General features: G+C 39.3%; 1 protein-coding gene across 3 annotated transcripts in view; it reads left to right on the top strand.

Annotated features, from left to right (window-relative positions):
* Window positions 1-24298, top strand: part of pacsin3 (protein kinase C and casein kinase substrate in neurons 3) — a 32849-nt gene extending 8551 nt beyond the window's left edge. For all 3 annotated transcript variants that reach the window (XM_015373416.1, XM_015373419.1, XM_015373418.1), the window contains 9 exons: window positions 8047-8147; window positions 8782-8938; window positions 9128-9363; window positions 9761-9916; window positions 12125-12300; window positions 12959-13079; window positions 14961-15103; window positions 19097-19272; window positions 22251-24298. In XM_015373416.1, coding sequence (XP_015228902.1) covers window positions 8094-8147; window positions 8782-8938; window positions 9128-9363; window positions 9761-9916; window positions 12125-12300; window positions 12959-13079; window positions 14961-15103; window positions 19097-19272; window positions 22251-22366 — 1335 coding nt within the window. In that variant the 5' untranslated portion in view covers window positions 8047-8093 and the 3' untranslated portion in view covers window positions 22367-24298. The remainder of the gene's footprint in view (window positions 1-8046; window positions 8148-8781; window positions 8939-9127; window positions 9364-9760; window positions 9917-12124; window positions 12301-12958; window positions 13080-14960; window positions 15104-19096; window positions 19273-22250) is intronic.
* The last annotated feature ends 1978 nt before the right edge of the window (window positions 24299-26276 follow it).

The raw sequence follows: 26276 nt of genomic DNA, 5'->3' as shown, positions 1-26276 counted from the left end.
GTTGTGAGTTTACCATCTGAGCTTACAGTATGAGGTCTATTCAAGCCTTTCTCTGTCACTTCCACCTCCTCCTCCTGCTCTTCACTGGCATGACCCAGTTTTCAATGAAGTAACAACAAAAATCTCCTACTGTAACAGATTTCTCTATCGCTCCCATCACCCACCTCTTTAGCCAGTTAGACTCAAGCCTGTCCAGATTGTGAGCGAGAATTATTTCTGATCCTCTTTGTTTTTCTGACTAATGATGGTTAGGTTTCACTTTAAGCAAACTGTTATTGTTCCATGCAATTGACATGGAAAGTACAGAATTATATTTCATTGCCATAGTTTCAGCCAATATTACCATATTTTTTTTCTGTGGAAGTATTTCATTTTGTTTTAGCCAGTATTGTACATCAGTTTGTGCAAAATCCAGTTGAAAAATATGCTATGCCTTAAATCCTGCACCACCTGCACCTATTTTATTTGGTTTAAATGTGAGGTTCAGTCTTCTCCTTGTTCGTTTCATCTTTTAGTCTTTCATATCTTAGGCATTTCCATCCTTTGTTATGCTTTTGGTTTTGGAACACAGACTGAGCTGCAGATTTTAAACACATGCACAATAACAAGCCTAAAGGCAGACATATTGAGGAGACGGGATCACTAGATTGTGACAAAACAATCCAACAACCTGCATAACAGAAAAAAAGATTTATTAATTTTATATTTAAAATTGATTCGCACCACTAAACAAACGGTTACTTCATCTAATCAGCTATTAGTGATTTGAGGCATAGCGAGTATCATTACTTCTAAAAGTTGATACAAAAGGGCTCTTTTTGCAGCTAATCTGCACAGTTAGCAGGTATGGGGAAAATTTTGATTTGGCGATTATATATATTGTGATTTTTGGCTGCTCGATATAATATCGACCTTTCAGTTCCTAATATCGATATTAAAAATACAAAACATTTTTATCTAAAACAGTGAGGGAAAATTGAGTTTTATGGCAATATATAGTGATATCAGAATACCGTGATAATATCGTATTGTGACCCAAGTATCATATCGTATTGCAACACCCATTCAAATACTCACCCCTAGTGCCTGGTATATCTATACATTAAAGCTACGGTGTGTCATTTTCAGTAACAACAGATTAGGAATCGACCGATGTTTTACTGAGGGATGCTGTGGAGACGAGCTTTGTTCAATCAAAATGGAAAATGGAGAACATATTATTTATTAAATGATAAATTGGGGAATGATCTTAAGAGCTTTATTGGTGCCTTTAGAAAAAATTGCCCTATAGGACTGTTTCATAGACCTACCTCCAGCGCAGACACCCACCGACTGCTGCCTTCCCTCCACTTTGCTCCTCTGATCCTTAACGGACCTCCATCCATCGCCACCAGTTAGACTCTAGGGACTAGCCTCGGCCTGCCGCCATGTTTTCTTGTTCTGTCTCGCTGGCGGGCTTCTCTGATGCCCTCCTGTGTGCCTTAAGATAAGCCACAGCCCCTCTCCTCTGCCTTCAGCGTTCTGTCTGCGATGCTGACTTATCCAGTCTTCCGCCGTCTTGCTTCTATCCTAACGTAGTTAGCCTCTATAACTAAGCCCAGGCCAGCTGTAGCTTCTCCCGGGTCTTCAGCACTCTGTTTACCAAGACGACTTCTCTGATCTACTGCTATGCTTCTCAACTCTCCTTTGCTAGTGGTAGCAAGCTGCCGCCTCTATCGCTATGGTTCCTTGGCTAAAAATAATAACAAATCATAAATAATAATAATCATAATAAACATTTAAGGCAGAGTTTCATATAAGGACAAATAAAAGTAAAAGAAAGCACAAAGTAAAGGAACAACACTCCTTTACTTTGTCTCATAATTAACCTCATCAAGCTTATCAACTTTAAGGTGGTTAAGATTACTTTTAATTAATATCACATGGTCTGCATTTATGTTGAGATGTTTCTCCCATCTAACTTACCAGTTAGATCCTTAAGGCGGATGTTGTTTTCTCCTGACAGCAGCAATCTGGCTATCAGAATCAGTGCAGGACAGGGGAAATATGCAGTTCCAACATGTCTTGACTTATGTGTTGTCTCAAAAGCGCATTGCTTCAAAAATAAATATGAGACCACACCTAAAGCTATATTCTAAAATGAATTCCCTCATGCTTACAGTATTTGCTTTCCACACAGAGCCGTTAGTTGAAGAGCGAGGCAACTGTTAGCCTGTTTATTCTTTGTTTTGATGAAATATGTTGATAAAACCTATTGGTAACATTCCTATTGCCCTGTTTCCTAAAAAGTTATGCTTTGCATTTGAATGTCTAAATTTTGACACTTTCTTTTTTTAATCATCTTGATCTTGACTTTTGAAGATATTTTAAGACAGCTGCTGTTAATAGACTTTACTTCTGGTTCAGATGGTACAAAATGGTCCAACCATCAGGCCAGGGGAATGGGAAAATCTAAACTGATCAGTGTCTATGTCACGGTCTGAAGTCTTGTATCTGTTGTTTGTTTGCTGTGGGTGATAGAAACAAGGTGGTTGAACCCGAGGACAGGATCAGTCAACGTCTGCTGGGTAAATATTTATTCCACAGGGATCCAACATCCAACCATCTGTTTAATAATGTGTAGCTGCTCCAGGGTGCACTGTGCAATTGATAGAAAAATAAGCATATAGAGGTGCTTTAAATCAGATCTTGTTTTGGTGTGATTAGTTTTTCAAAGGCGTACAAAAAAAGTACAGAAGAAACAGTTTACTTAATGATCAAGTCTGCTTTGTCTCAATCAATACCTTCTGTAGTTGAGAAAGCTTTAGATAGAAGTGAGTGTCTTATCAATGTCTTCTAAGGTCATGTGGGCCCCAATAGAGGCTTTAGTGACGACAGAAGCTTTACATAAGAACTTTGTGTTTGTTTAAAGAAAAAAAACAACTTTAAAGTAAAATTAGAATGGAAACAAGTGTATTTTATAACTTTTTAAAAATATTTTTAAATGGAAAAAAAAAACATCTGTAAGATTTGCTAAACTTCCACATGGTGCAGTAGGCAGACATGTGGTTCACTACATGTCACTGTCGTTTTGATTGGCTTAAAGGATCCTATAGAACATGGACTTTGATTTCATGGCAATTGTGCACTGATGTGCAGAAACACTATTTTCTGCTTGTGGATATCCGACTAATGAGGTTCGTCTGTCTGTTTTGGACCAAACTGTATACGGTAATCCTTTTCTGCTGGCTGAAGCTGCACAGTAACTGCTGAATGTGCACAAGCTCTCATCTTTTCTTGTCACTTTTATTTCAAACATGGTATTTATTTCTAAAATAAACTGTGTTGTTAAACCAATTTATGAGCTAAAGATACATTTTATCTCCCAGAGATTGAGTTTATTATAAAAAGTTTTAGACCAAATTATTAGACCTACAAGCCTCTACAATCTGGATGTTCAGCTTTGGTCTTTGTTGACTAAGCAGATAAGATAAGTTGTTCTCATTAAAAAAGATGGCAGGCAAGACATACAAGTACATCTAAGAATTTTTTTTTGTTGTTTAATTTATTTGCTAATTCTTAGAAAGTAAACTTTTGTGTTTTATACAGTAGTGAAATAAGACCCACCATCTTTCATGGCAAACATATTTCCAAAGGTGCTATTAACATTTACTTTTCACCAGGTTTTGTTACAAAGTAATCCATGGATGGAAAGCAAAAGAAAACAAAAAAAAACAGATATATGTGAAAATGTAAAAGGACACAAGGTAATTTTGGTGCATTATGGTATGAAGGTCATCGGCCTTTAATGGAGACGTAATGGAGCCAATGTTGCTTTAATGGTGGTCTTCAGATCACTGCCCGTCATGGGAAATTGATATTAAAATTTAGTCTCCTCTATTTTGTGCTTGCAACTTAGAATGTATTTTACAGCCTCTATGTGAGAGAGATTAGAAAGTTGGATATGTTCATAAACTCAGGCCGAACAAAGTGGTTCCCTGACTGTGTGGATACAGTTTTAACTGCAGCCGGAACCTCTTTTCAGATTTGGGATTTGTTCCTTATAAAATATTTCCACTCCTTTTAAGAATAGCTACACTGAATTGTGTTGATTTTATGTAACATACCTTCACATAGTGGATCCTATTTGCAGAAGCTTGATAAATAACCACCAGTTGGGACTAAAAGGCAGAACTTGTGTGGTTCTTTTCACCATGATGCAGGGTATAACTGAAGGTTGAAGACTGATTATCTACCCAGGGCACCTCTGTAGGACCATGTTATAGCCCTCTCTGTTGATGCATAACTGAATATGATACATCACCATATGTCATCATTATTGCATCCCCCTTGACTTCCAAACTGCCATCTTTACTCTGGTGTTATTTGTCAAAATAAAGCAGCCGATGAGTCGTAGCAACAAAGTGCAAATAGAACTGATTATAAGCTGGAGAACCAGGAGTAAAAATCAGAAAACAAGTTTCTAAGCTTTAAGCCTTTCAATATCTACTAATGTAGAGATTTAACAAACTGGATTTAGTACTCCATTTCCTAGTTTGTTGTTTGAGGCCTTTGGCTCTCAGGGATTTTGTCAATCTAGATGTCCGTTATGGGAACTAAGCCAGGCTATGGTGGAAACCCTTCTCTCTCGACATCTCTGAAATAAACTTGTGTTCCTTGGTTCCTTGTCCGTGCTCTGTGAGTTGGGGGTTCTTCAGGATGTCCATTTCTCTGTGCGGGAGGGTCGTGCTGCTGGGCTGTTGGGCAGGGGTTGCTATAATATGTTCTGGTTTTGCCTCACATTGTGGATCTGTCTGCAGTGCAGAATCAGGTGTTTTGGTACTTCTTGTCCCTCCCTTTGTTTCTTTGGCCCAGTGGGTGCTGCTCTTTTGCTTTACTGGCCACACCCTGTGTCTGGGTTGTATGATGTTCTTCTGCATTAGGTTGGAAGAGACTTCCGGAACTGTGCCCACCTGTTCTTTGCTATTCTCGCACACAAATTCTTCCAACCTTTTTACCGTTCTTGCTATTTTTAACAGCTTCCTGGCTCTACAGTAGGTGACAATTTTGTTTGAGACACCCACTCCAAAAAGACACACTTAAAGAGAACAGGGTTTGAACAGTCACAAAAACACTGTCAAGTGAACATATATGGTATGCCTGAAATGTTTAGATTGGACTAATTAAAAAGTAAAATAAAAATCAAAGCCTTTGCTATCACTAGTTCTGAGTACAACTTCTTCATAGGCTCTTGCAAAAACTTAGATCTAATGTTAAGTTTACGTGTTTCAATGCAATTTAGGTTTTAATCTGTTAAATTTAGTTTGGAAGGCTATTTACATAGAAAGCATTCATTATTTGCTTAGGTAATGTAAATAGGTGGCAGTGTGTCATGAGTAATCTTGTCTGAGATGCAGACTCTGTATGAAACTAGACTTAATACTAGAATTCATAAACAACTTTTGCCTGAGTCCTATCAATTCAATTCAATTCAGTTCAAGAAAAGTATATTTTTTCTTTAAGATCAATCTACTTCAAGAAAGGCTTTACCTGCTCGTAAACCTCTAAGAAAACCTCACTTCTGCAAAAAGATCAATGGAACTAAATAAATGAGAAAGCAGCCAAAGTATTAAAAAGCTCTTCTAGAAACTTGAAGAATTGGTGATAGATCGCTTGCAAAGATTAGAGTAGTTCTGATTTTTTTCGGTCCTGTCTTTCTATTTCACTTTGATTTATTTTCAACCTATGGGCAGATACCCGATGTTTGTAAAATAATGATTTGTAATGGCCTTCAGTGGCTGTGAATGAGTTTTAACCTCTGCAGCAGTAATTGGTGATCTATGGTGGATTCAGCATCTCATGTTCCAGCATGTTGAAGGGAGAGGTCTCTGCAGCTGATGGTATATTTGCCATCCTTCTGTGGAAAAACACCCATTTGGCTGTTAATTTGTTGCCTCCACAGTCTGTGAGAACGACTTCACATATCTGGGGCATTATGTTTGTCGCTTAAGCCCTTAGGATAACATATACGTCCCAGGTCTTTGCAGATACAGACACACATATGATTAAACTGTTAGACTTGATCCTTTTCGGTCACAGGTTCTTGCTTGCGCAGCTTCACTCTTTCTACCGCAGGCTGCTTTGTCTTGGCAAAGTGAAGGAAGAGCATCCTCGTTTATTTACACCCACTGGCGCATTGTTCCCTGCAGATCCTCACCAAGGTTACCGTTCTACGCTGGGTCTAATTTAGCTGCTGGGGGAAAGGCAGCTATTTACAGTAAAAAAGGAAACATTGTGAAACATCCAAGAACTTTTCTCAGCCTTGTCAAGTTGAGCCTTGCCAAACACCGTCATACCAAACATATTCACCTCAGACATGTAGCTTTAAGAGAAAAGCACCTAGGAACAGAAATATGGGCAGTTTGGTAGTTTTGGGATTAAGGAAACTGCTGCAGTTTTTTTTCTCTGTGCCAATGAAAACCAGCCAATTTACATGCTCAGAGAGGATTAAAGAAGGGACAGATGAAGATTTCATCTGTCAGCCTTGATAGTTGAACTTCTTCCTCCAAAAATAAAGGGACTTACTGAGGATTAAAATGAAATGAAAATGAACAAAAACACAAAAGGATAAGAATTTGACTTTTGAAGAATTTGAAGGGTTGTGTTTTCAGGAGGAGTTAAATTAGGATAAGTGTCAGTTTAAAGCACCATATCAGTTGTGTCATCGTATGATTATAGAAATTAGAGAGATTAGAAAGCATAAAAGCCCATTTCTGGTTGGATGTCTGCATAAAATCGGACACAACAAAAATGGTTCCCTGACTGTGTGGACGCAATATTACCTGCTGCTGGAAGCTCCCTGGTCTTTTATCTGATTTTTGATCAGTTACTTACAAAGTATTTACACCCCTTGTCACATTACAAAATAAAAATGTCACTGGATTGTGTTGATTTTGTGTAAAAAACCTTCTCAAAGTGGATGTTGTTTGCAAAATAGAAGAATAGAAGATAAAATCTTAATCCGTTGCATGCATTTAATTGACTTGATTACCCCTAAATTAAAAACCCTGCAAACAGCTTTGTTCCATATTATTGTAACTAGTGAAAGTCTAGTAATTACAAATACAGATCAGGAATACATTTGTAAATAGGTTTTAACCAGGATTAAGCTATAAAACAATATCTCAAGCTCTAACCATCCAACAGAGCTCTGCTTGGTCCGTCATCGCAACATGGAAAGAGGACAGGTCGATTTCAGATATACCAAGATATGTAGATCCATCTGAACATACAGGTTTAGTAAGGAGAGCATTGATTGGTTGAGTATTTTTTTAGCCAAAGATTTTGAGAGCTGCTGTTGATGATCCAAATAATGAATTGTGACTCCAGAGCTGCAGGCTGGAGACCCCTGGTGATGATTAAAATGCATCCATATGTTAAAATGGACCTATGACATTTGAAAACTAAGTCATAGTAAAGAAAATAAAAAAGCTATATCTGAATTTAGAAAAGAAAAGCGGATATAAGATTCTGAGATTTGAAGAGCTGCTGAGACTTGCCCTGTAGGAATCCAGCTGTTATGGTAGCTGATCGATTATTGAATGGGGGGAGGGGGTTCTATAGCAGCGCATGCAAGTTTTCCAGATTTTTTTTTTTCGTCACAAAAGATGTGATTTAGATTTTAATATTTCTTCACCTTTTTGTTTCTGGCTTTCATATAAATTCCCAATAAAACACATACAGTTTGGTGTATCAGAACAAGAGGAAACGGTCAGTTGCAAGGTGCTGTTTGGGGATGTTGGATCAAAGCAGTTTCACAGAGAGAAGGGATTTGTAGTTGAACCTTATGTATGTTCACCTCAGGGTCTCTTGAGGACTTGAAGTTGTATTTTTTATGCAGCCCATTCCTTGGAACATGCTTTATATAGATAAACTTTTTGTTTTTTTTCTTGTACAGTTCAGTAATGACAGCTAGTCTCAGTGTGAATGTCTTTAATTTGTACATTTTAGTTAATCAGGTTTAAACTTTTTAACTCTGTTAACTCTTTTTGTCCTTTCCTTGTGCAGTCTCGTGTGCAGCCGCCATCATTCTGTGCTGCAGGGCCGACCCCAACATGTCTTCCAATGGAGACGTTAGCATCCTCGACAGCTCTGACAGCTTCTGGGAGGTACAAATAAAGCTTTGCACAATATAATATTGCTTTGCTTAAATTTAGGGCTAAAGTCGTGGAGTTTTATTGTATTTTTTCTTCTCTTGTATCAGTTATTGGGATGTTATAGAGATGGGATATTTCTAGGTACAGAATAGGGTGGAAACCCTTCATCTGATTAATCGATTATTTAAATAATCGTCATCTAATTTAGTAATCCATTATTCGTTCACTGGAGTATGGAGATTCTAGAGCATGCCTTTAGCTGACAGTGAACCACTTAGAGCAGTAATTATACCAAGATTGTAAAATAATGTATATTCATTTTGCATGTAAGATAAAAAAAAAAAAACGTTTTCATCTCTCAATATGCTCTATCCAGAACTCAAGTGTAAAAGGTTTAGTTTCACTGGTCCAGTTTCGTAAACAATCATCTTTAAGGAACCTTTTGCTATCCGATTAATAATCAATTCATCAAAAAAAATAATCGACAAATTCATCGATTTGCAAAATAATCGTTAGTCTATGTCCTAGTCCAGAACCTTTGCAAATCCAAGGCTTATAATACCGAACTAAAGCCGTGATTTTTCCCTGATTTTAAATCTGTGCTGTGCCACTTCCAAAAGCTCAACCCCAGTTTCTGTTCCTGCAGCCAGGTAACTATAAAAGGACGGTGAAGCGGATCGATGATGGCCACCGGCTGTGCAACGAGCTTGTCACCTGCTTCCAGGAGAGGGCCAAGATCGAGAAGAGCTACGCCCTGCAGTTGAATGACTGGGCCAAGAGGTGGAGAGGAATTGTTGAAAAAGGTCAGTTATTTCAGTTGCAATGATGTATTATTTTTATGGTGAAAGTCCAAACTAAGATCATAGGGTGATGCCACAACTATGATGCAACGAGATGTCAAAAAAAAAAAAGGGGAATCTATTAAAAATGTCAGCAAGTTTTTATGCTCAAAAAAGGTCAAGTGTAAGTATTAACAGTTTTCCATCCAACAGGCCCTCAATATGGGACCCTGGAGAAGGCATGGCATGGCTTCATGCAGGCGGCCGACCGTCTCAGCGAACTGCACATGGAGCTCCGGGAGCGGCTGCAAGGGGAGGACAGTGAGAAGGTCCGCAACTGGCAGAAGGGTGCATTTCACAAGCAAATGATAGGAGGCTTCAGGGAGACAAAGGACGCAGATGACGGATTCAGGAAGGCTCAGAAACCCTGGGTCCGCAAGTTAAAAGAGGTGTGGAGATAGTCTGGTCATCCTTCGACGCTCTGTCTGTTCCATCTTTTTGTGTGTTCATCCCTCCAACAGTCCTCCTGTCTTTCTCTGTTTGACCTGACTTCCATCCGACTCTCCATTTATCAAATTTTTCCAAAGCCTATATTTAAGTTTAAAATAGAAACCATACATACTGTTTGTTTGTCCATTTCGTACTTAACCTCTAATACTTTCAACATTTACAAAAACAAAATCTATGGAAATTAGAGGCTAAAAAACACTTTGTGGAAAACATCCGGTCTCTGAAAAAATATAAAATACACAATCTTGGTTCTGCATCACTTTGAATAAGATTTGCATGAATCACGGTAGTTAATTTAAAACCTGTGTTTTTTATGTTATATCTCCGTGCATAAAGGTTGAGTCCAGCAAGAAAGGCTACCATCAGGCCAAGAAGGAGGAGTGGACAGCAGTTACCAGGGAAACGCACGCTAAGGCTGACCCGTCCAAATCACAAGAGGAGGTGCGCAAATTCACGGTCCGAGTGGAGCGCTGCAGCCAGGAGGCTGAGAAGGTATGAAGCTAAAAAACATGCAGAAGGAGCTCATCTCGCTGCAGTCAGGGTGTGTCAGTTAGTCCAGTAAAACACACTGGCATGCGCCTCTGCCTTTAAAACATGACCGGGCTTGCATCTCTTCTGTTTCTGCGTGGGACAAAACCTCCTGCAGGGACCAAAAAGTAACAAAATCATGGAAATCTCAGTCTGAGTAAGATGACAGATCTGAAACGGGTTCTTTTATTCAGGGAGTGAGTTTTTAAACATAGCAGTAGGAAGTGGTGCACAAACACAAGCATGTGGAGTTTCAGGCTACAGTTGTGAGCCGCCACACCTACAGGCAGGTAAATGAAACTTTAAAAACCACCCTGGTTGTTTGCATAACAACGTTTGCAGTTACTGACGGCATGAGGGGAATTGCCGATCCTTAACTGTTCCTTCTGAACCTGTAAAGACCTGAGGAATGCCTTTAAAGAAGCACTTTAATACCTGAGCTGTGTTGAAAACCAAGTCTCACTGAAGCAGGTGGATGTAACCAGTAACAGCTCCCTGATTGAACCACACTGTGGCTTTATTTGAAAACCTTTATAAAGTGATACTAATGCAGTTAGTCTGGGAATAACAGGACAGTCAGACCACAAAGTGAGATGATCCATATTAGCGGTTGTATCTACTTTATATTAAATAAAATCATGAAAGGTATTATAACTTGTATTATATGCATTTTATCAAATCTTATTTCATTTGAGAGTAACCATGAGGATGTTTTAAACTAGAAAATATCAAATGGAGCATCTTAAATGGTGAAATATTAGCCAGCCTCATTCAGAAATACTATGTTTTTGTGGGTCAGATACTATTCAAATGTCATAGCTACAAGTTTAACTCCTTCCGGAACCCTCTCTACTTCCAAACTGTTTGCTAGCTGGCTGCCAAGTCTGCTAATTCAATTCAGTTTATTTATATAGTGCCAATTTATAACACCTGTTATGTCAAGGCACTTTACAGATCAAGCAGATCATACAGTCAAATTCATTTAAAGTTTTCCATCTAAGGGAAACCAGTTGATTGCATCAACTTATTGACTCGGATCAAATCACACTAAGCATGCTTGTAGTTGGTTTGGATCCTATCTAGGATCTGGCAACGCCAGATCACCGTCTCACGTGAATTAATCCTGCTATTCACATTGGTGCATATTCCTTTCTTTTCCATGTTTCCATGGAAACTAGAAGTACAATAATTTAAGATTTTGGACCCATCAAAATTTGTAAAAGAATTGTCCTTAAACTATATTATTTTAGTACAACTATAGGGGCATTACAGAGTTTGTGCAGTAGAGCTTTTAATGATACTGCCACCTGTGGCCAAAACACAGAACTGCAGAACCCTTCAGCTCACACTCGTACCTGACAAGAATCTTTTTTTTTTGTTCCTTTTTCCACCTTTACGTGGAGTTTACATTGGTGTCTGATCTGAGCTGAATGCCAGTTGCTTTAGTATCTACAAAATCCATCTTGAATATACCGTTTTGATTGTTTGCTAGGTTTGATGTATTTAACATGGACACACTTGTGTGTTTCCTGGACTTTTACAGCTGCTTTTTGTATCTCTGCTTCTGTCTCATTGAACCCCAGTCAGCTTCTGCAGATGGCCGCTCATACTGAGTTTTTCCTCTCCACTGTCGCTACAAGCATGCTTAGTGTGAGGGATTGCATTTGAGTCAATGAGTCGCTACAATCAACTGGTTTTCCTTAGATAGAAAACTTTTAATCAGTTTGACTGTATGATCTGGTGAACTGTAAAGTGCCTTGAGATGACATGTTTTGTGAATTGTCGCTTTATAAATAAACTGAATAGAATTGAATTGAACTTGATGTCACAACTGCTGAACGCGCTGGAACTACTGACAAAAAGTAAAATCAGGAAAATAGGCTAAAGGCTTATAGATGCATCGGCGCTGAACTACCAAGGTGTCAGTCTGCTCATCAAATGATGTTTTAGTTGTAAAGAGTCGAATAAAAAAGCTATTTTGAATATTTTGTTCAGTAAAAACCAACAGTGTCTCTCTAATACTTTTTTTCTCGCACCACTCTGTGCATTTTTTTCTTTCTGAAAGAATAACTGTTTTAATGGAAAGTAGTAGATGGCACCTTTACATTTTGATTAAATCAAACTTTGAATATGCAGGGATTAACTGCTTAGGTGTTTTTGCATGTTTGGTAGGCAAAGGAGCGCTACACCAAGGCCCTGGAGGAGCTGGACCGTTGCAACCCTCGCTACATGGAGGACATGGAGCAGGTGTTTGACCTCACGCAGGAGGCAGAACGCAAGAGGCTGTGCTTCTTTAAAGACGTCCTGCTGGACATCCACACACACCTAGACCTGTCCACTAAAGAGAGGTAGGGCAGTTGTATGGAACCGATAAATGTATCTGCAGAGGAAAATGCTATGATAATATATGCATTGTCCCTGATGGAGTTAAGGCATCCAGAGTCTGATACATGTGGAAACGTGTGTATGTACAGAGGGGTTAATGGAAAACCTGAGCTGTTGTCCATTAACTGTTGACCTCTGGGTTTATTTAAACAGGCTGATGTTACCATGGTAAAGTCCAAATCAACATATTGAACAAAATAACTTTAAAGTTGCCTCAATAATTTTTTTTAACAAACAGTCTGATTGTGGTGCACTGAATTAAAACTGGTTTACAGGTCAACAATACCCATTTCCTTTTTATTTATTTTTTTGATCATTTTAAATGTTTTAATTTCCCCTACAGGACAGATGTAGAGCTAATGAAGGGGATGAAAAAACTTCACCTCAAAACAAAAATCTTGTTTTTAAAGTTTTTACACACCAACAACATGAGAACTCTCATATTTCATGCATGTAACTAATAAATCCCTTTTTGTAGAGCAACATTTGACTAATAATCACTTCACAGCTGTTCAGAGTGCGTCAGTTTGTTTGGTGCATCACCATGATGAAGCTAAAGGTTGCAAATGCTGCTCTATTTTTGATCAATTTACCAAGAGAAACTTTTTCATTAATTTACAGTTTTGTGAACCTGTACCGGGACCTGGGTGAGACCATCCGAGCAGCCAATGATGCTGAAGACCTACGATGGTGGAAGAATACCCACGGACCGGGGATGAGCATGAACTGGCCCCAGTTTGAGGTATGGAAACACTTGCACGCTCAGGACGTTGGGGAAATGTTTTATTCTCTGAAACGCTTCACAACCTCTGAACATTAACTCTCAGTTTGCAAACTGGTTGTAAAAGAAGAGACGGCTCTGGGTGGACTCCATCCAGAGTCTCCTACTTGTATTTGTGCAACATGCTGAATATTAAACAGGTTTGCAGTGAATGCCTTGTTTTATAGCTGAGAGCAGTGAGTGGGGTCAGGAATGTCAAACACACAGACACACACTTTCTAGTCTTGCTATATGCAGTGAGGACCATGTTCTGATTCCCATTGTCTTTCAGTCTTTTTTAACCCTTTCTATCCCAACCCTGATAGTAAACCTAACCACCATCATTGCATACATAAATCTAACCAGGTCTCTTTAGCTCTGCAAACTGCATCACAGATGATCAGGAAGATTATAGCAACAGGGTCTTAAATGGTTGACTCTCATTTACTTTGTATAAGATCACCTTGCTTGCAGAGTTTAAAGACAACAGAGAAAGTCCTGTATGCTGGAGATTTTAGCTGGTAGTACCTTCAGGTGCCTAAATATAGTCTTTAGAAAAGCGAGATATCTCTATGTATGTGAGAATAATTTATTTTCCTCCTTCAGTGTTTGTTCCTGACTTGTAGGCAATGAAAGATAATTCCTTTCCCTTTTGGTTTAAGATGATTTGCAGATCTGGTTTTTGAAGCATAAGAGAGATGTAGTGACTTGGATTCCTGCCTTTTTCAGCCTCCGCACACCTCTGACTGTGGGCGTTTGGATAACATTGGTGTTTCATTTTGTAAAGCAAACAGAAAAGCTAAAATGTTCGACTCCAAAACCCAGAAAAAAACAAAACTAGGGTTATATTCTGTAAATCTTTTTGATTGTGTGGGGGCATCTTTAGAGTGAAAAGGTGGGAGCTACTCTGAGATCACTGTTAGTTAATAGGTTTAGTTTCTTTCCCCCTTACTGCCCTGCCAGAAATCAGAACATTTCCAGCTACACCTCATACTTCTTGCATATTAACCGCAATCATAAAAAACTACAACCAAGGAGTTAAATTAGAATTGTCAAACATTAATGGTACCTTGAGTGCTTTCTGTTTGGAGCATTTAATGAAGGGTTTATCTTGTGTAAAGCCTGACCTCTGAGGCTTCTTTATTTCCCCTTTTTTCGTGTTTTTAGATATACGAGTACCTTTGTCATTGTAGTGTTTTTGCTTGTTTCTTTTAACCATCCTCACGTTTTGTTCCACGGTTACAGTCAGTAGGAAAGTTGGCAGGGAGAGACCTGTCTCTGTCCTCAGAGGAATCTCCCAGCGTTCCCACAGTGCTGCTGACACGCAAACAAGAGGCCCTTTGTTAGCAACACACACACACTTGCTATCTCCCACAGACTCGCTTACAGCCTTCCCATTAGATCCCTGTATGTCTTAAAGCTTTCTGTCAACTTTCTGTATCCCTCCTTTCAACATCACCTCGTCATCTGCTGATGATCGGGTTTTTATTGCCAAATGAGCTCTGCTGACTTTACATGTTTAGTCCATTATTCCTGTACCTGTGTGGACATTTAGTTCACAGCAAACGCCTCCTTTAAATCCTTAGAGACAATGAAACCACCAGTAACTTCATCCAGAACTGCCCTCCTTCTGTTGGTTGCACCCTGTTGTTGTTATAGTGGGCGTGCATGTTTGTTGTCTGGATGTTATCTGAGACCGAGATCTCTATTAAAATAGGACAAATGTACAAATGTAAAGTAGAATACCTTTAAAGAGAAATATTAAATTTTATAGCTTTTTATTATTCAGCATTTCTCTTAAGTTCTGGATTGACTGATGGGAAAAAAAATCATATTTTTTTTCTTTTTTGTGTTTGCATGCAGGAGTGGTCTCCTGATTCAAGCCGCACCATCAGCCGTAAGGAGCGAGGAGGAAACTCTGAGGAGAATGTGGTCACCCTCACCAACATAGTCTCATCGGGTGGAGGAGACGTCCCGCCCAGTCCCATCACCATGGATACGAGCAGGTAAATAATTACGCAACTAATAACCACAATTTACAAGGGGTGTTACATAATAACGGCATTAGTAACAGAGTTCTGTTTTCAGTTACTGAGTAATCTAATTCTTTTTCCTATATTGGTAACAGCGTTGTCTTAATTCCAATCTAATGTAGCACATTGCTGCACCCTGATGAGTCAAGTTGACTTTTCTGAAGCGCCGTCTTTCTACAATGAGGAAAGAAGGCGTTCTTCTTTCCTCATACACCGTGTCATTTTGTATACATGGTGTATACTAAACAAGATTTCATTTTGAACAGCATTCATGACATTTTCATTTCTTAAAGTGTAGCAGTGGTCATACGGTAACTGTGGGAGAAAAAAAAAACATGGTGTACAAAACTTGGAAGTTCAGAGCATTAAATATATATGGTGCAATTATGCAGTGTTTTGGTTTGGTGTTGCAGTGTGATGCAGAGTCTGTGACTTGATTTAGAGTTTTTAAAACAGTTCAGCAGTCTGATGGTTGTGAGGAAGAAGCTTTTTCAGAATCTGCTGGAGCTGCATTAAATGCTGCAAAGCCTCTTCCCAGAGGGCAGTAAGGAGAAAAGTCCATAGTGGGGGTGTGAGGGGTCATTGGTAATGTTATGGGACAAGCAGCACTTGGATGAAATGTCTTTTATGGATGAATAAGTAGCCCCAATGATCCATCTTACCACTCTTCTCACCTTCTTCCAGTCTGAGGCGCTGCAGCCTCCACACCACACTGTGAGACAGCTGGTGAGAACGCTCTCTATAGTGCTTCTGTAGAAGGTGGTGAGGATGGGTGGGGAGGTGGGCTCTCCTCATCGTCTGCAGGAAGTACATGCGCTTCTGTGCCCTTTTGACCAGTGAGGTGGTGTTTACAGTCCAGGTGAGGATGTCTGTGATGTGCACCCCCAGAAATTTGGTGCAGTTGACGACCTCTACAGCTGAGCTGTTGATGACCTGTGGAGCGTGGTTTGGCCGTTCTCCCTGAAGTCCAAGATGATCTCCTTGGTCTTCTCCATGTTCAGGATCAGGCTTTTATCGCTGCACCACCAGCTGCTTCACCTCCTCTCTGTAGTCCTGGTTATTGTCGTCTCTGATGAGGCCTACCACTATGGTGTCGTCTGCAAAATTCACAATGTGATTGGTGGTGAACCTGGGGACGCGGTCATGTGTCGTCATAGAGAACAGCAGGCGGCTCAGGACGCAGACCTGAGGGAAGCCTGTGCTCAGGATGATGACATCAGAGGTGTTCTGTCCAACCCAGACTGACTGAGGTCTGTTGGTGAGGAAGTCTAGCAGCCAGATTCAGAGGGCTGTATTGAAGGCCAGCTTTTTCAGTTTGCCCATCAGATGCTGTGTGATGATGGTGTTGAAAGCTGAACTGAGGTCCAGGAAGAGCATCCGCACGTGAGTGTTCTTCTCCACCAAGTGTGCAGCAGCAGAGATGGCGTCCTCAGTGGAGCGGTTTCGGCGGCAGACTGGAGACGTTCTTTAACCAACCTTTCGAAGCACTTCATCATGATGGGAGTCAGTGTGACAGGCTGGTAATCATTGAGTGAGGTGACCTGAGGCTTTTTTGGGACCGGAATAACTGTGGCAGACTTGAAGCATGCTGGCACTATGGATTGGTCCAGCGAGGGGTTAAAAATGTCTGTGAATGACACCAGCCAGCTGACCCGAACACTCCTTAAAAACCCGCCCAGGTATGTTATCGAAGCCTATTCGAGGCACAGTGAGGTGATTGGCTGAGGGGACATAATGTAGGTGGGTGTTCAGCACGTGATGTTTGCTCACACTAAGGGGAGATGCGAGGCAATGGGGGAGAGATCTGCAGATTCAATGGCAGCGTTTCCAAAGTGGAGGCATTCTCTGAAGGCAAAGGTTAATCTTTCTATTTCAGGGAACAAAGGTTTTATATCCACATCTGTTGCAACCTTTTCTGATCTAATGCAGCACTGACGGACGGCTGGCTGCCTTTGTTTATCGATATATGGACTTCTGTTATTTATTTATTTTCCACAGATATACTGGAAGACGGTGTTCCTGTTTTTTCTGTATGTTTTTGTCTGGAACTGTTTAACTTCACACAATTTTAGTTTAGTTAAGTTGCTTGAATATAATTAAACATAATTTGATCGTTGATATGAATATATTGCAGTTCAGTTTCCTGGTTGACCTTCCCTCCAGATTCACCTAAATGGTAGATTAGTAGAGACTGTTTTCAGACATCTATTCCCTTTTCATTAGTGATTTAACTTATTAATTAATATGAAACCATCTTTTTGATTATTAAACTCACAATTGTATTAAAGTAACATAAAGTCATCTGAATAACTCAGTAACTTTTTCAGAGAAATAACTAGTTGCTTTTTTATGTAACGTTGCCAACACTGTTTATTGTTTCCAGCCAGCATGGAATTTCTGTCTTTTGGGTTAATTCCATTTCAAGTTTCTTGTTCTGTCCAAGTTTGAAAATCTGTTTATGAAGTTGAAGAATTTGGAGATGACCAAAAACTTATATAAGCCTCAGATAGGAATTGCATCAATGCTTGGGTCACAGCCTAGCATCATCAGGGACAGAGGACTAATGAGAGAAATGTATGTCTGGAGGATTGCTCATGTGGGGTCTATGACGACGAACGAAACAGCTTTACTCGTCATTAAAGATGAACTATTTATGTTGCACATCTGAAAAATACAATAAAATATTTCAGTTTTATAATTTGGATTATTGGGTGAGTTGGACGGCACCCTTGCGCCCTCTACTAGCCAGCTGCCACTGGTACTAACTCTGCATCCCACAAACTCTTGACTAAAAGCCTTTGAACATTGAATGAGATCAAAGGAGTTCCCTTTGATTTTTCCATCAGAATGTTCAGGAGGGTTATTGTGATATAAGCTAAGGTTTTGGAGTCCTCTGTCCACCATTTTAAAGGAGGGTCATAGTGTTCATCAACAACAGACGTATGTTAGCAGCAGTTTGCATAAAGCCTCTGCAGTGGGCTGCTTTGACTGGCACAGAGGACGGACGGCATAGAGGGAACTGCTGATCTTGAAGAACTAGTGAGTCAGTATGAGGTTGGATTGCATCCGGAAATAAACATTCTGTGTAAACAGCCTGTTGTAACTTGGCCAAATGGGGACTTTTTATAGAGTTTTCCACTTCATTTTAAGGAGTTCACCTTTCCTCTGAGGCACGCACAGATTTACATGTTCCACGTTTGATTTAATGGTCGCCTGTGGTTGTTGTTTTTTGTGAAGCTTTAAAACAGCATGTTTCTGTGGGCTGTTTAGTCCAGACTGAACAGAAGACTACAATTATCTCTAAGCATCCTGTGGGTAAGTGAGTGAGGCAGCATGTAGTTCACTTCTGTTGGACCTGGTCGTCTCGCCTCCCTGTGGAGGTTTTTAATCCTGAACAAAATGGTCTCTAATGAGAAGCTGAAAACTAAGGTTTTATCCATGTGTTACTCATTCTGGAAAATGGTGCATCTTCCTTTTCTTTGTAAGGATTATAAATATGAGTTAAAGAATGTTAAGTAGATAAATGCAACTGGGATGGAGCTGTTTGGTTTTCTCAAAGTTTCATCTTAAAGACACTGTCTCTTCCAGGTGTGTTACTCTGGAGTTTTTCTGTGAGCTTTAAGCAAAGTTGGGGGAAAAAAAAAACTTAAAATAAGGCAAACAGGAGAGGTTGTGTTCTACTCAACCTGCACAAGATTTTCTTGTGTATTAAAATGATCGGGATATATAGTTCCTCAGACATTTGTCAAGAATGTCTTTTCTATGCAGTTTCAGAGCTATGTATCTAAAATTGTATTTTTATTTTTGCGCAGGAGATGCAAAGCTTTATTTAAGCCCAGCCAAGCTGTGTTATCTTCACCTTTAAATGTCTTGTTTTTAGCTTCAGAGCTTCAGGAAAGCTCAAGGTTCTCTGGATGACGGACCTACTTGTTTTTTTTTTTCGTTTTTTTTCATCTCGACATTTAGGATGAAAGATTATTCCTCAGACTGGTCAGATGAGGAAAGTCCAAAGAAGGTGCTAGCTGTGAACGGCGTGGGGGAGGCGGACGATAAGGAGGAGCAGGAGCAGGTTGAGGGGGTGCCGGTGAGAGCGCTCTATGATTACACGGGCCAGGAGGCGGACGAGCTCAGCTTTAAAGCAGGTATTAACCCCAACTAATGCTTTTCACCCTCTAACCAGCATGTTTCAGAATAATTTATGCTAAGAAATCATATTTTAATTTTTTTTTTTTGCGACCCTGTCCATAACCAGATGCACACTTCTCCCTTGGATGCCTTTCATAATGTTTTCATAGCTCATTTTGAACATTAGTGGTGATGCTTTAAATCAATCTGATGGGCTTAGTTGTTTCTTCTGAGTTACAGAAACATTCCAGCCGCTCAAACATCGAGTGTGCAGGACGACTGTGCAGTTTTTGCTTCATTTCTAACACTTTTAAGTTGAAGCATAAATTAGCAAAGCTTTTCCATTGGGTCCTTGAAATGTATTGCAGCAAGAAATGACCATATCCGGAAGAAAGGGAGGGAGTAACAAGTTTGCAATTCATCTTAACGTTTCACTAATAATTGGTAATCAATTTAGATAAGCAAGGACGGATGGTTGGGGACACATACCACTGATGCCCCAAATTACATAAATGGTGTCTTTTAAAAGGACTTCAGATGAAAGCCACACATTTTTTAAATGCAACAGTATAGTTTACTTATGATAAACTTTTTTTTAGTCATCATTTTAGTTTATGCTCCTTTTCATTTAACAAAAAGCTTTATTAATGACCTTAATCAGTGTTTTCTGTTTGCACTAAAACATCAAACCTTAGATATTTTGCAAGCCTGAGCTCTAGACCAACAACTGACCCAGGTATAATGCTACGTTCACACCGGATGTGTTTTGGGGTTTAAAAAAAGCACCTGCTGTTTGATTTTTGATGCTTGTCCACATTAAGGTCAGACGGGCCTCAAGAGCCTCTTTGATGCTCCTGAAGCGTGTCCAGAAAAGTGTGCACAGATGCGTCTGATGCGTCTGCTTCTCGGTTCAATGGCAGAGAGCGGCCTTGCTATATTTGCTGTGATCAGTGGGTAAAAAGTAGTTTTAATATATTTTTAATGCAAGAAAGTCTGCTTGTTCTGCCACATAATGTTAAAAAAATCCTTGAAAAAATAAATTCCTGCATCCAGATTATGATGTGGATCATAACCAAAATGTAATGTAATGTAGGTACACAGACGGACATACAGACACACAAAAAACTTGACTAAAACATAACATCCTTGGTGGAGGTAACCATCAAGTGGTGCTTAAAACAGAGTGTATGAATCCAATTTGTAGTATTTCTTTTTTTTTTTTTTTTTAATCTAGAACAGGGGTCACCAACCTTTTTAAGGCTGAGGGCTACTTCATGGATCCTGGGCTACCAATACTGAACTTTGAACTGGAGGAGTCAGCATCACCTAAACTTCATACTTATTAACATATTTTTAGTGTTTTCTTTTAATTGCTAATTTTGTTTTATATATTTTCATTTTGAAATATGTATTAATACTTAAATACTTTTTATAAATAATATGATGAAATGCTCTAAAATCGTATTATACTGTTGGTCTTCTTTAATAACTCATAAACGTAGCATACTTGTGAGTTGAAGACGCTGAAGGCCCCCCATGTAGTGTTTGACGGCCCTTTGGAACCCACGGATACCACGTTGGTGACCCCTGATTTAGAAGTCGTGACATTGTAAAAAGGAGTTTTTATCAGTAGCTGCTTATAAATCCTGCTTTAAACATTCTATACACATCCAGTTAACTGGATTGTTTACAAATACAGATCATTAGTAGGAAGTGTTCAGTATTGTGAACAGCAATCTCAAATTCTGCATTTTTGTAACGAGCAGTTTAAATCTCAAGCTGGTGTTTATAAATCCTAATTGAATCAGATTTGTTTTCTTGTTTTCAATGAAACTCAGGTTTTACTTTTCCCTCAGATTGATGGAGAGCATTCCCACGCTATAACGGTCTGCCGAGGACCCTTTAAATAATATCATCTGGTGTATATCCAGTATTTTGGTGGTAAAATAGGTTCCTAAATGTTCTATCCTTGTTAAGTAGAGATTAGAAGGTGCAGATGCAAGTCAGCACAGTAAGAAACAACTACGGCTGTTTCTTTTTGGCCTTGTTAAATCTGCAGCTGGGGATTTCTAAATCTACAATCAATCTGGAGGCATATCGGCAGTTAGGTTTATAAATACAAACCAGATGTTGGATTTTAACGCTTTCTAAACGTCCTTTGTATTGCACCATCTGGTGTTTATATATCCAGAATATATATAAATATATATAACCCCCCCCCCCAAAGAGGGGATTGCACTTTGACTGAAAGGGATGTTTTTTTATCTTAATATTCAGTTATGGAAAATCAAAGTGTTTCTTCGTAGAACCATGTAAGAACCAGGTCTACCACTAGAAGTGCTCCGTCAGAGTGGCTTTACGTTTTCAGTGAAAATCTACGTCTTTGTTGAGAGGGGATTTTTTTCTGTGATTCTGCTTTAAAAGGTCAAGCAATGCTTTATTTATTGTAAAAGAAAAGAGCTTTCCATGTGTTGATATAAAACTGCCACTTAAAAAAAATATGTATTCCCTGGGTTCCTCCCTTAAAAGCATTTTTATGAGACTCTGAAATTGGAGGAAGTGCTGAGGTTTGCTTTGGAAACGGGTCCGGAAAATGTTTCAAAGACAGAAACAAGGAGATTTGTAAAGAAGCTGTATTATAGTTGAGTTGTAAATATTAAATGTTTTCAACTTGTCAAAAAACGACAGAATTTCTCTGTGGGTTAAATCAGTGGTCTAAAGTTGAAGCAGTTGGCCTGTTTTTCTGTGTCTTGCCTTGTTAGTCTGTCCTCTGCTTTGGTCAGTGGAACAAAATGAATAGAACATAATGATACTGCATCTTATTAGTAACTGTTAAACCTGACTGACATAAGAGGAACTAACCTGTGCCTTTTTTGTTTTTGTCATAAACTATTTAGAACCAAATCTTCTCTCTGTTCTGTATTTAGTCAGAGATCATCTGAGTAAATCTGTCTTGTGTGCATTAGAGTGCTTAACTTTCATCTCTTTTCTTCAGGCGAGGAGCTGCTGAAGCTCGGAGAGGAGGACGAGCAGGGCTGGTGTAAAGGGCAGCTGAAGAGCGGCCAGGTTGGCCTTTATCCTGCCAACTATGTCCAGGCCATCAATTCCTGATGGCTCTAGCTGCTCAACTCGGCCAATTAGGAAGCTGCAGTCGGCCTGCCAGGAATAACTGAAAGCATTCAGTGACAGCCTGAGGATGTCTTTGCAAAGGAAGTGACTGTTTCAGGATACCCGTTGCAAGCCTGTCTTTACTGTCATTTGAGCGACACTTGACTCTTCGGTCGAACAAAAGAAAATCCTCCTTTTGAGATATTCAGTTAAACTCATCTGACAGAGGAGAGAACAGAACTACGCTGCCAGCAGTCATTCAGCACTACTAGGAAAAGCAGAAAGGCAATTTTTGCCGTATTTTCTAACTGGAAATATTTAACTCTGTACTTGGATACAAACAATCAACAGCAAGTAACGCACCAAAAACTTGGCTTTTCTTTTCATTCTAGCCATTTGAACATTCTGCAAAATGTATACCAGGTTAGAAGGAAAGCTCAGTCCAGCTCACATGGGGCTAGGACTTGCATAGCTTAGCATAGGAGCAGTCTAACTATGCTAAGCTCCTCTGTTTATTGCAACATCTAATTTGAGAAGCTTTAATTTGAAATGTAATCATTGCACCTTTCAAACATGCCTATGTGAAAGTTTTTATCCTCATTTACCAGTATTACCTGGAGCCCCTAGTGGTCATCAGAGTAACTGCATGTTCAACATATTCCTCCTTTTTTTTTTTTTTTTTTTTTTTTTTTTGTCGCTGGATGATAATCTTTAAAGTGTTTTCTCACAAAAAATGGTTCTGACTCAGTATTTCACCCTCAGTAGGATGTAAAGAGAATGGCTTCAGTTGGAGGGGGAAAAAGTGAATTCTGCAGACTAACTGGATTTAAAAGTGAAATATGACAAAGAGTTTTCTTGGAAATGTTATCAGTTCTCCTTAAGATCCTTAAGTCTCCAAAATACAAAATAGAAAAGTTCTGGTATCTGGTGAGGGTAAGATACTAATTATTAATAACTGGCCTACTGAACCCTGTTAAAGATATTCCTTTGAGATGAAAAGCCAAATTGCAGACTGTCAGTGCCTTAGATTAGAGGCTAGAAATGTGCCCCGCTGTTGGGAATCACATCCTACAAATACACAGCATGGCGCCTCTGTTTAAAGGATCTATAATTTTCTGGAAATGCTCTGGCCACCGTTCTGTTTGAATGAAGAACTACATCCCACATACCGATACCTCGGGCCATCACAAACCATTTTGGAAATGTGCACACCATCATAATTTGGCTGATTCCTTACAGCCTGCTGATGAACAGCGCCGCCCTACAGTTTGGCCAAAGAATTGCATTTGGACTCATTAAAGTGACCAACTCCACTGCTCTGTTGTTGAACAGAGACACCTGGTAGAACTTAAATTTGACTTTGCAGTGAGCACCTGACTGGATTCTTTCCTCCCATTTCTTTAACGTGTTTGTTTTAAGTTAGTTGTTCTAGCTATTCTAGGTTTGGATGTGACTCTCTTTGTTTTTTTAAATGATAATAATAATAATAATAATAAGAGCGATTTGTTTATATTAGCTTCTGACAGTTTAAATTGTTTTTAAAAATGTTATTTTTTACAGTGTCAGTCGGTTTCCTTTTGACTCTTCCTCCATGGGGACAATTGTGACCATTGAGAGAGGTTTCTTTTTAAAGTCTGGCTGTGAACACAACACATTGACCTCAGTCACATAACACAAGTATAGATTTTTATTGTATACTCTTCTATTCTTTTTGCTTTAATTTTGGGGGGTTGTTTTTTTCCATGTTTAAATTGTTTTTCTGAGGAAAGCTTCCTCTGTCCTGCTGATCCAAGTACATCTAAAGCTAACCTGCATACATGTTTAAATTCTAATGAGAGAGAGATAAGAGAATGTGTGGGTTCCTGCTCGCTCTTTAAGTCTTTCCTACAGTGTAGCATGTACAGTATGTAAGATTGGAGAAATAAACCAAGCTTGCTGCAGTTGAAGATCTTTTCAGGCTGTTCTTCCTTTACTGAGGCGTGTTAAATTATTTCTTCTGATTTATCCGGCCATTTTCAGTCTGGTGTCTATCTCCAGCTGTCTACGGGCAATAGGCGGGGTTCACCCTGGTCGTGTCGCCAGGGCAACACGGAGATACAACCATGCACGCACACACTCACACCTAAGGAGAATTTAGAGAAGTCAGTTAACCTGACAGTCATGTTTTTGGACTGTGGACGGAGTACTCGGAAAGAACCCATGCATGCTCAGGGAGAACATGCAAACTTCATGCAGAAAGATCCCAGGCCAGGAATCGAACCAGGAACCCTGCTGCAAGGCAGCAGTGCCACCCACTATGCCAATGAGCAGCCCTTCTTCTGATTTAACTGATGACAAAATGCTGTCTAACAAATACCTTTTTCTTTTTGGCCCCGAGTTATCCCAGGAAAAAACAAACTTCTCTTTTGAAGTTTAAAAAACAAAACAAACCGAACTGAATATGAGACGCCTTTCAAAACTATTCACACCCAGTTAACTTGTCACAGACGTCTATGTTTTTAAATTAGCTTGTATGTGACAGAAAATGAAGTACAAAGTTTTAAGACGAAAATGATTTTGGAATTGGAACCATGTTCAGGCAGTGATGTGTTTTACCTCTTTAACACTGATGCCACTAAATAAAACCCAGAGCATCCAGTGGAATTAAAAATTTATTCAAAAGGGAGGTGACAGTTTGAGCTAATCTTGGTATGGTTCATCTGTTGTGTTAAGGACTCAGAGGTTGGAAATCAGAGAACCAAAGTATTTTGTATTTTTTATTATTTTTTTACACAGGTCTTTTTGGGGCTGCAAAATTTGTTGATAAACAAAAAATAAGATGCCACATTTATTAAGATGAACTCTCATTTTCCTCCCACTTTTTATTCTTCAGATTTGCATTATGTCCATACAGTCTCTGAGCCTTAGCCTCTGATCCTCTCCAGCCATATTCCCGGCGTGTGAATTAAAGGTTAGTCCCTTCTAATCGCAACATGTATTCAGGGGGTGGATGCCGGATGCAATCTGGTAATTGTGCTTCAAGATATGGTGCAACTCTGGGATTAGATTTTAAAATGAATTTCCTAAGCTTTAAACATTTCACTAAGCTTTTACTTAATCCATCATGCAACCATACAAAGGTGATTATCAGTAATGTGTGATTGATAATTTTTTTATTGAAAATGAAGATAAAAATAGTTGTCATATTTTTAATCAAGGAACCGAAGTGCGTTTCAAGAGTGTTTTTATTTTATTTTAATTTGACAGATGTAGCAGATAATTTTGAATACCACTGATTTACCTTTTCAGGTGTTCTTCCTGTTTGCTTTGCATGCAAACACAAAGGTGATGAACACAGGAAGGTGAGTCACCAGAGATCCATCCTTTTGACCATAGTTTCAATACCTTTTAATTAGTAATGACTCATTGAGTCATAATACAATGATAATTCTGTTGGCTATTTTTATCACTGTCTGACTGGAGGAACTGCACTAATGTTAGTTTTTCTGCTGGTGTCCCTCTGGCCTTTTCGATGAGCTGGCATTTTCTGCTATAGAACACTGTTTTGATGCCCCCTGTTGGAGAAAAGAGGATTAAAAAAAATAAATAAATATATATAAATATAATTTAAGGGCATGTATATGTGCGTGTAAAAGTTTTGGGTTTGATTCCCTACCAGTAGTCTTAGAATTTGCATTTTCCAGCATGTGTCGGTTCTCTCCTCTCCAGGTTCTCCGGTTTCCTCCAACAGTCCAATATTAATGACCTGATCGGTTTAATGGCTTCTCTAAATTATGTGCGGGCATGGTGGTACGTCTCTGTGTTGTCCTGTAACAGACGGATGACCTGTCCGGGGTGTACCCTGCCTCTCAACCATACCCCTTCCAGGGGTCTATGTATCAAGACAGAACTACTGATAAAGTGTCCCCAGTTT

Source organism: Cyprinodon variegatus, unplaced genomic scaffold (genome assembly GCF_000732505.1).
Source record: "Cyprinodon variegatus isolate N-32 unplaced genomic scaffold, C_variegatus-1.0 Scaffold86, whole genome shotgun sequence".
NCBI lineage: Eukaryota > Metazoa > Chordata > Actinopteri > Cyprinodontiformes > Cyprinodontidae > Cyprinodon > Cyprinodon variegatus.
The sequence above is the reverse complement of the archived record's forward strand: the minus strand, read 5'-3'. Positions and strand labels throughout refer to the sequence as shown.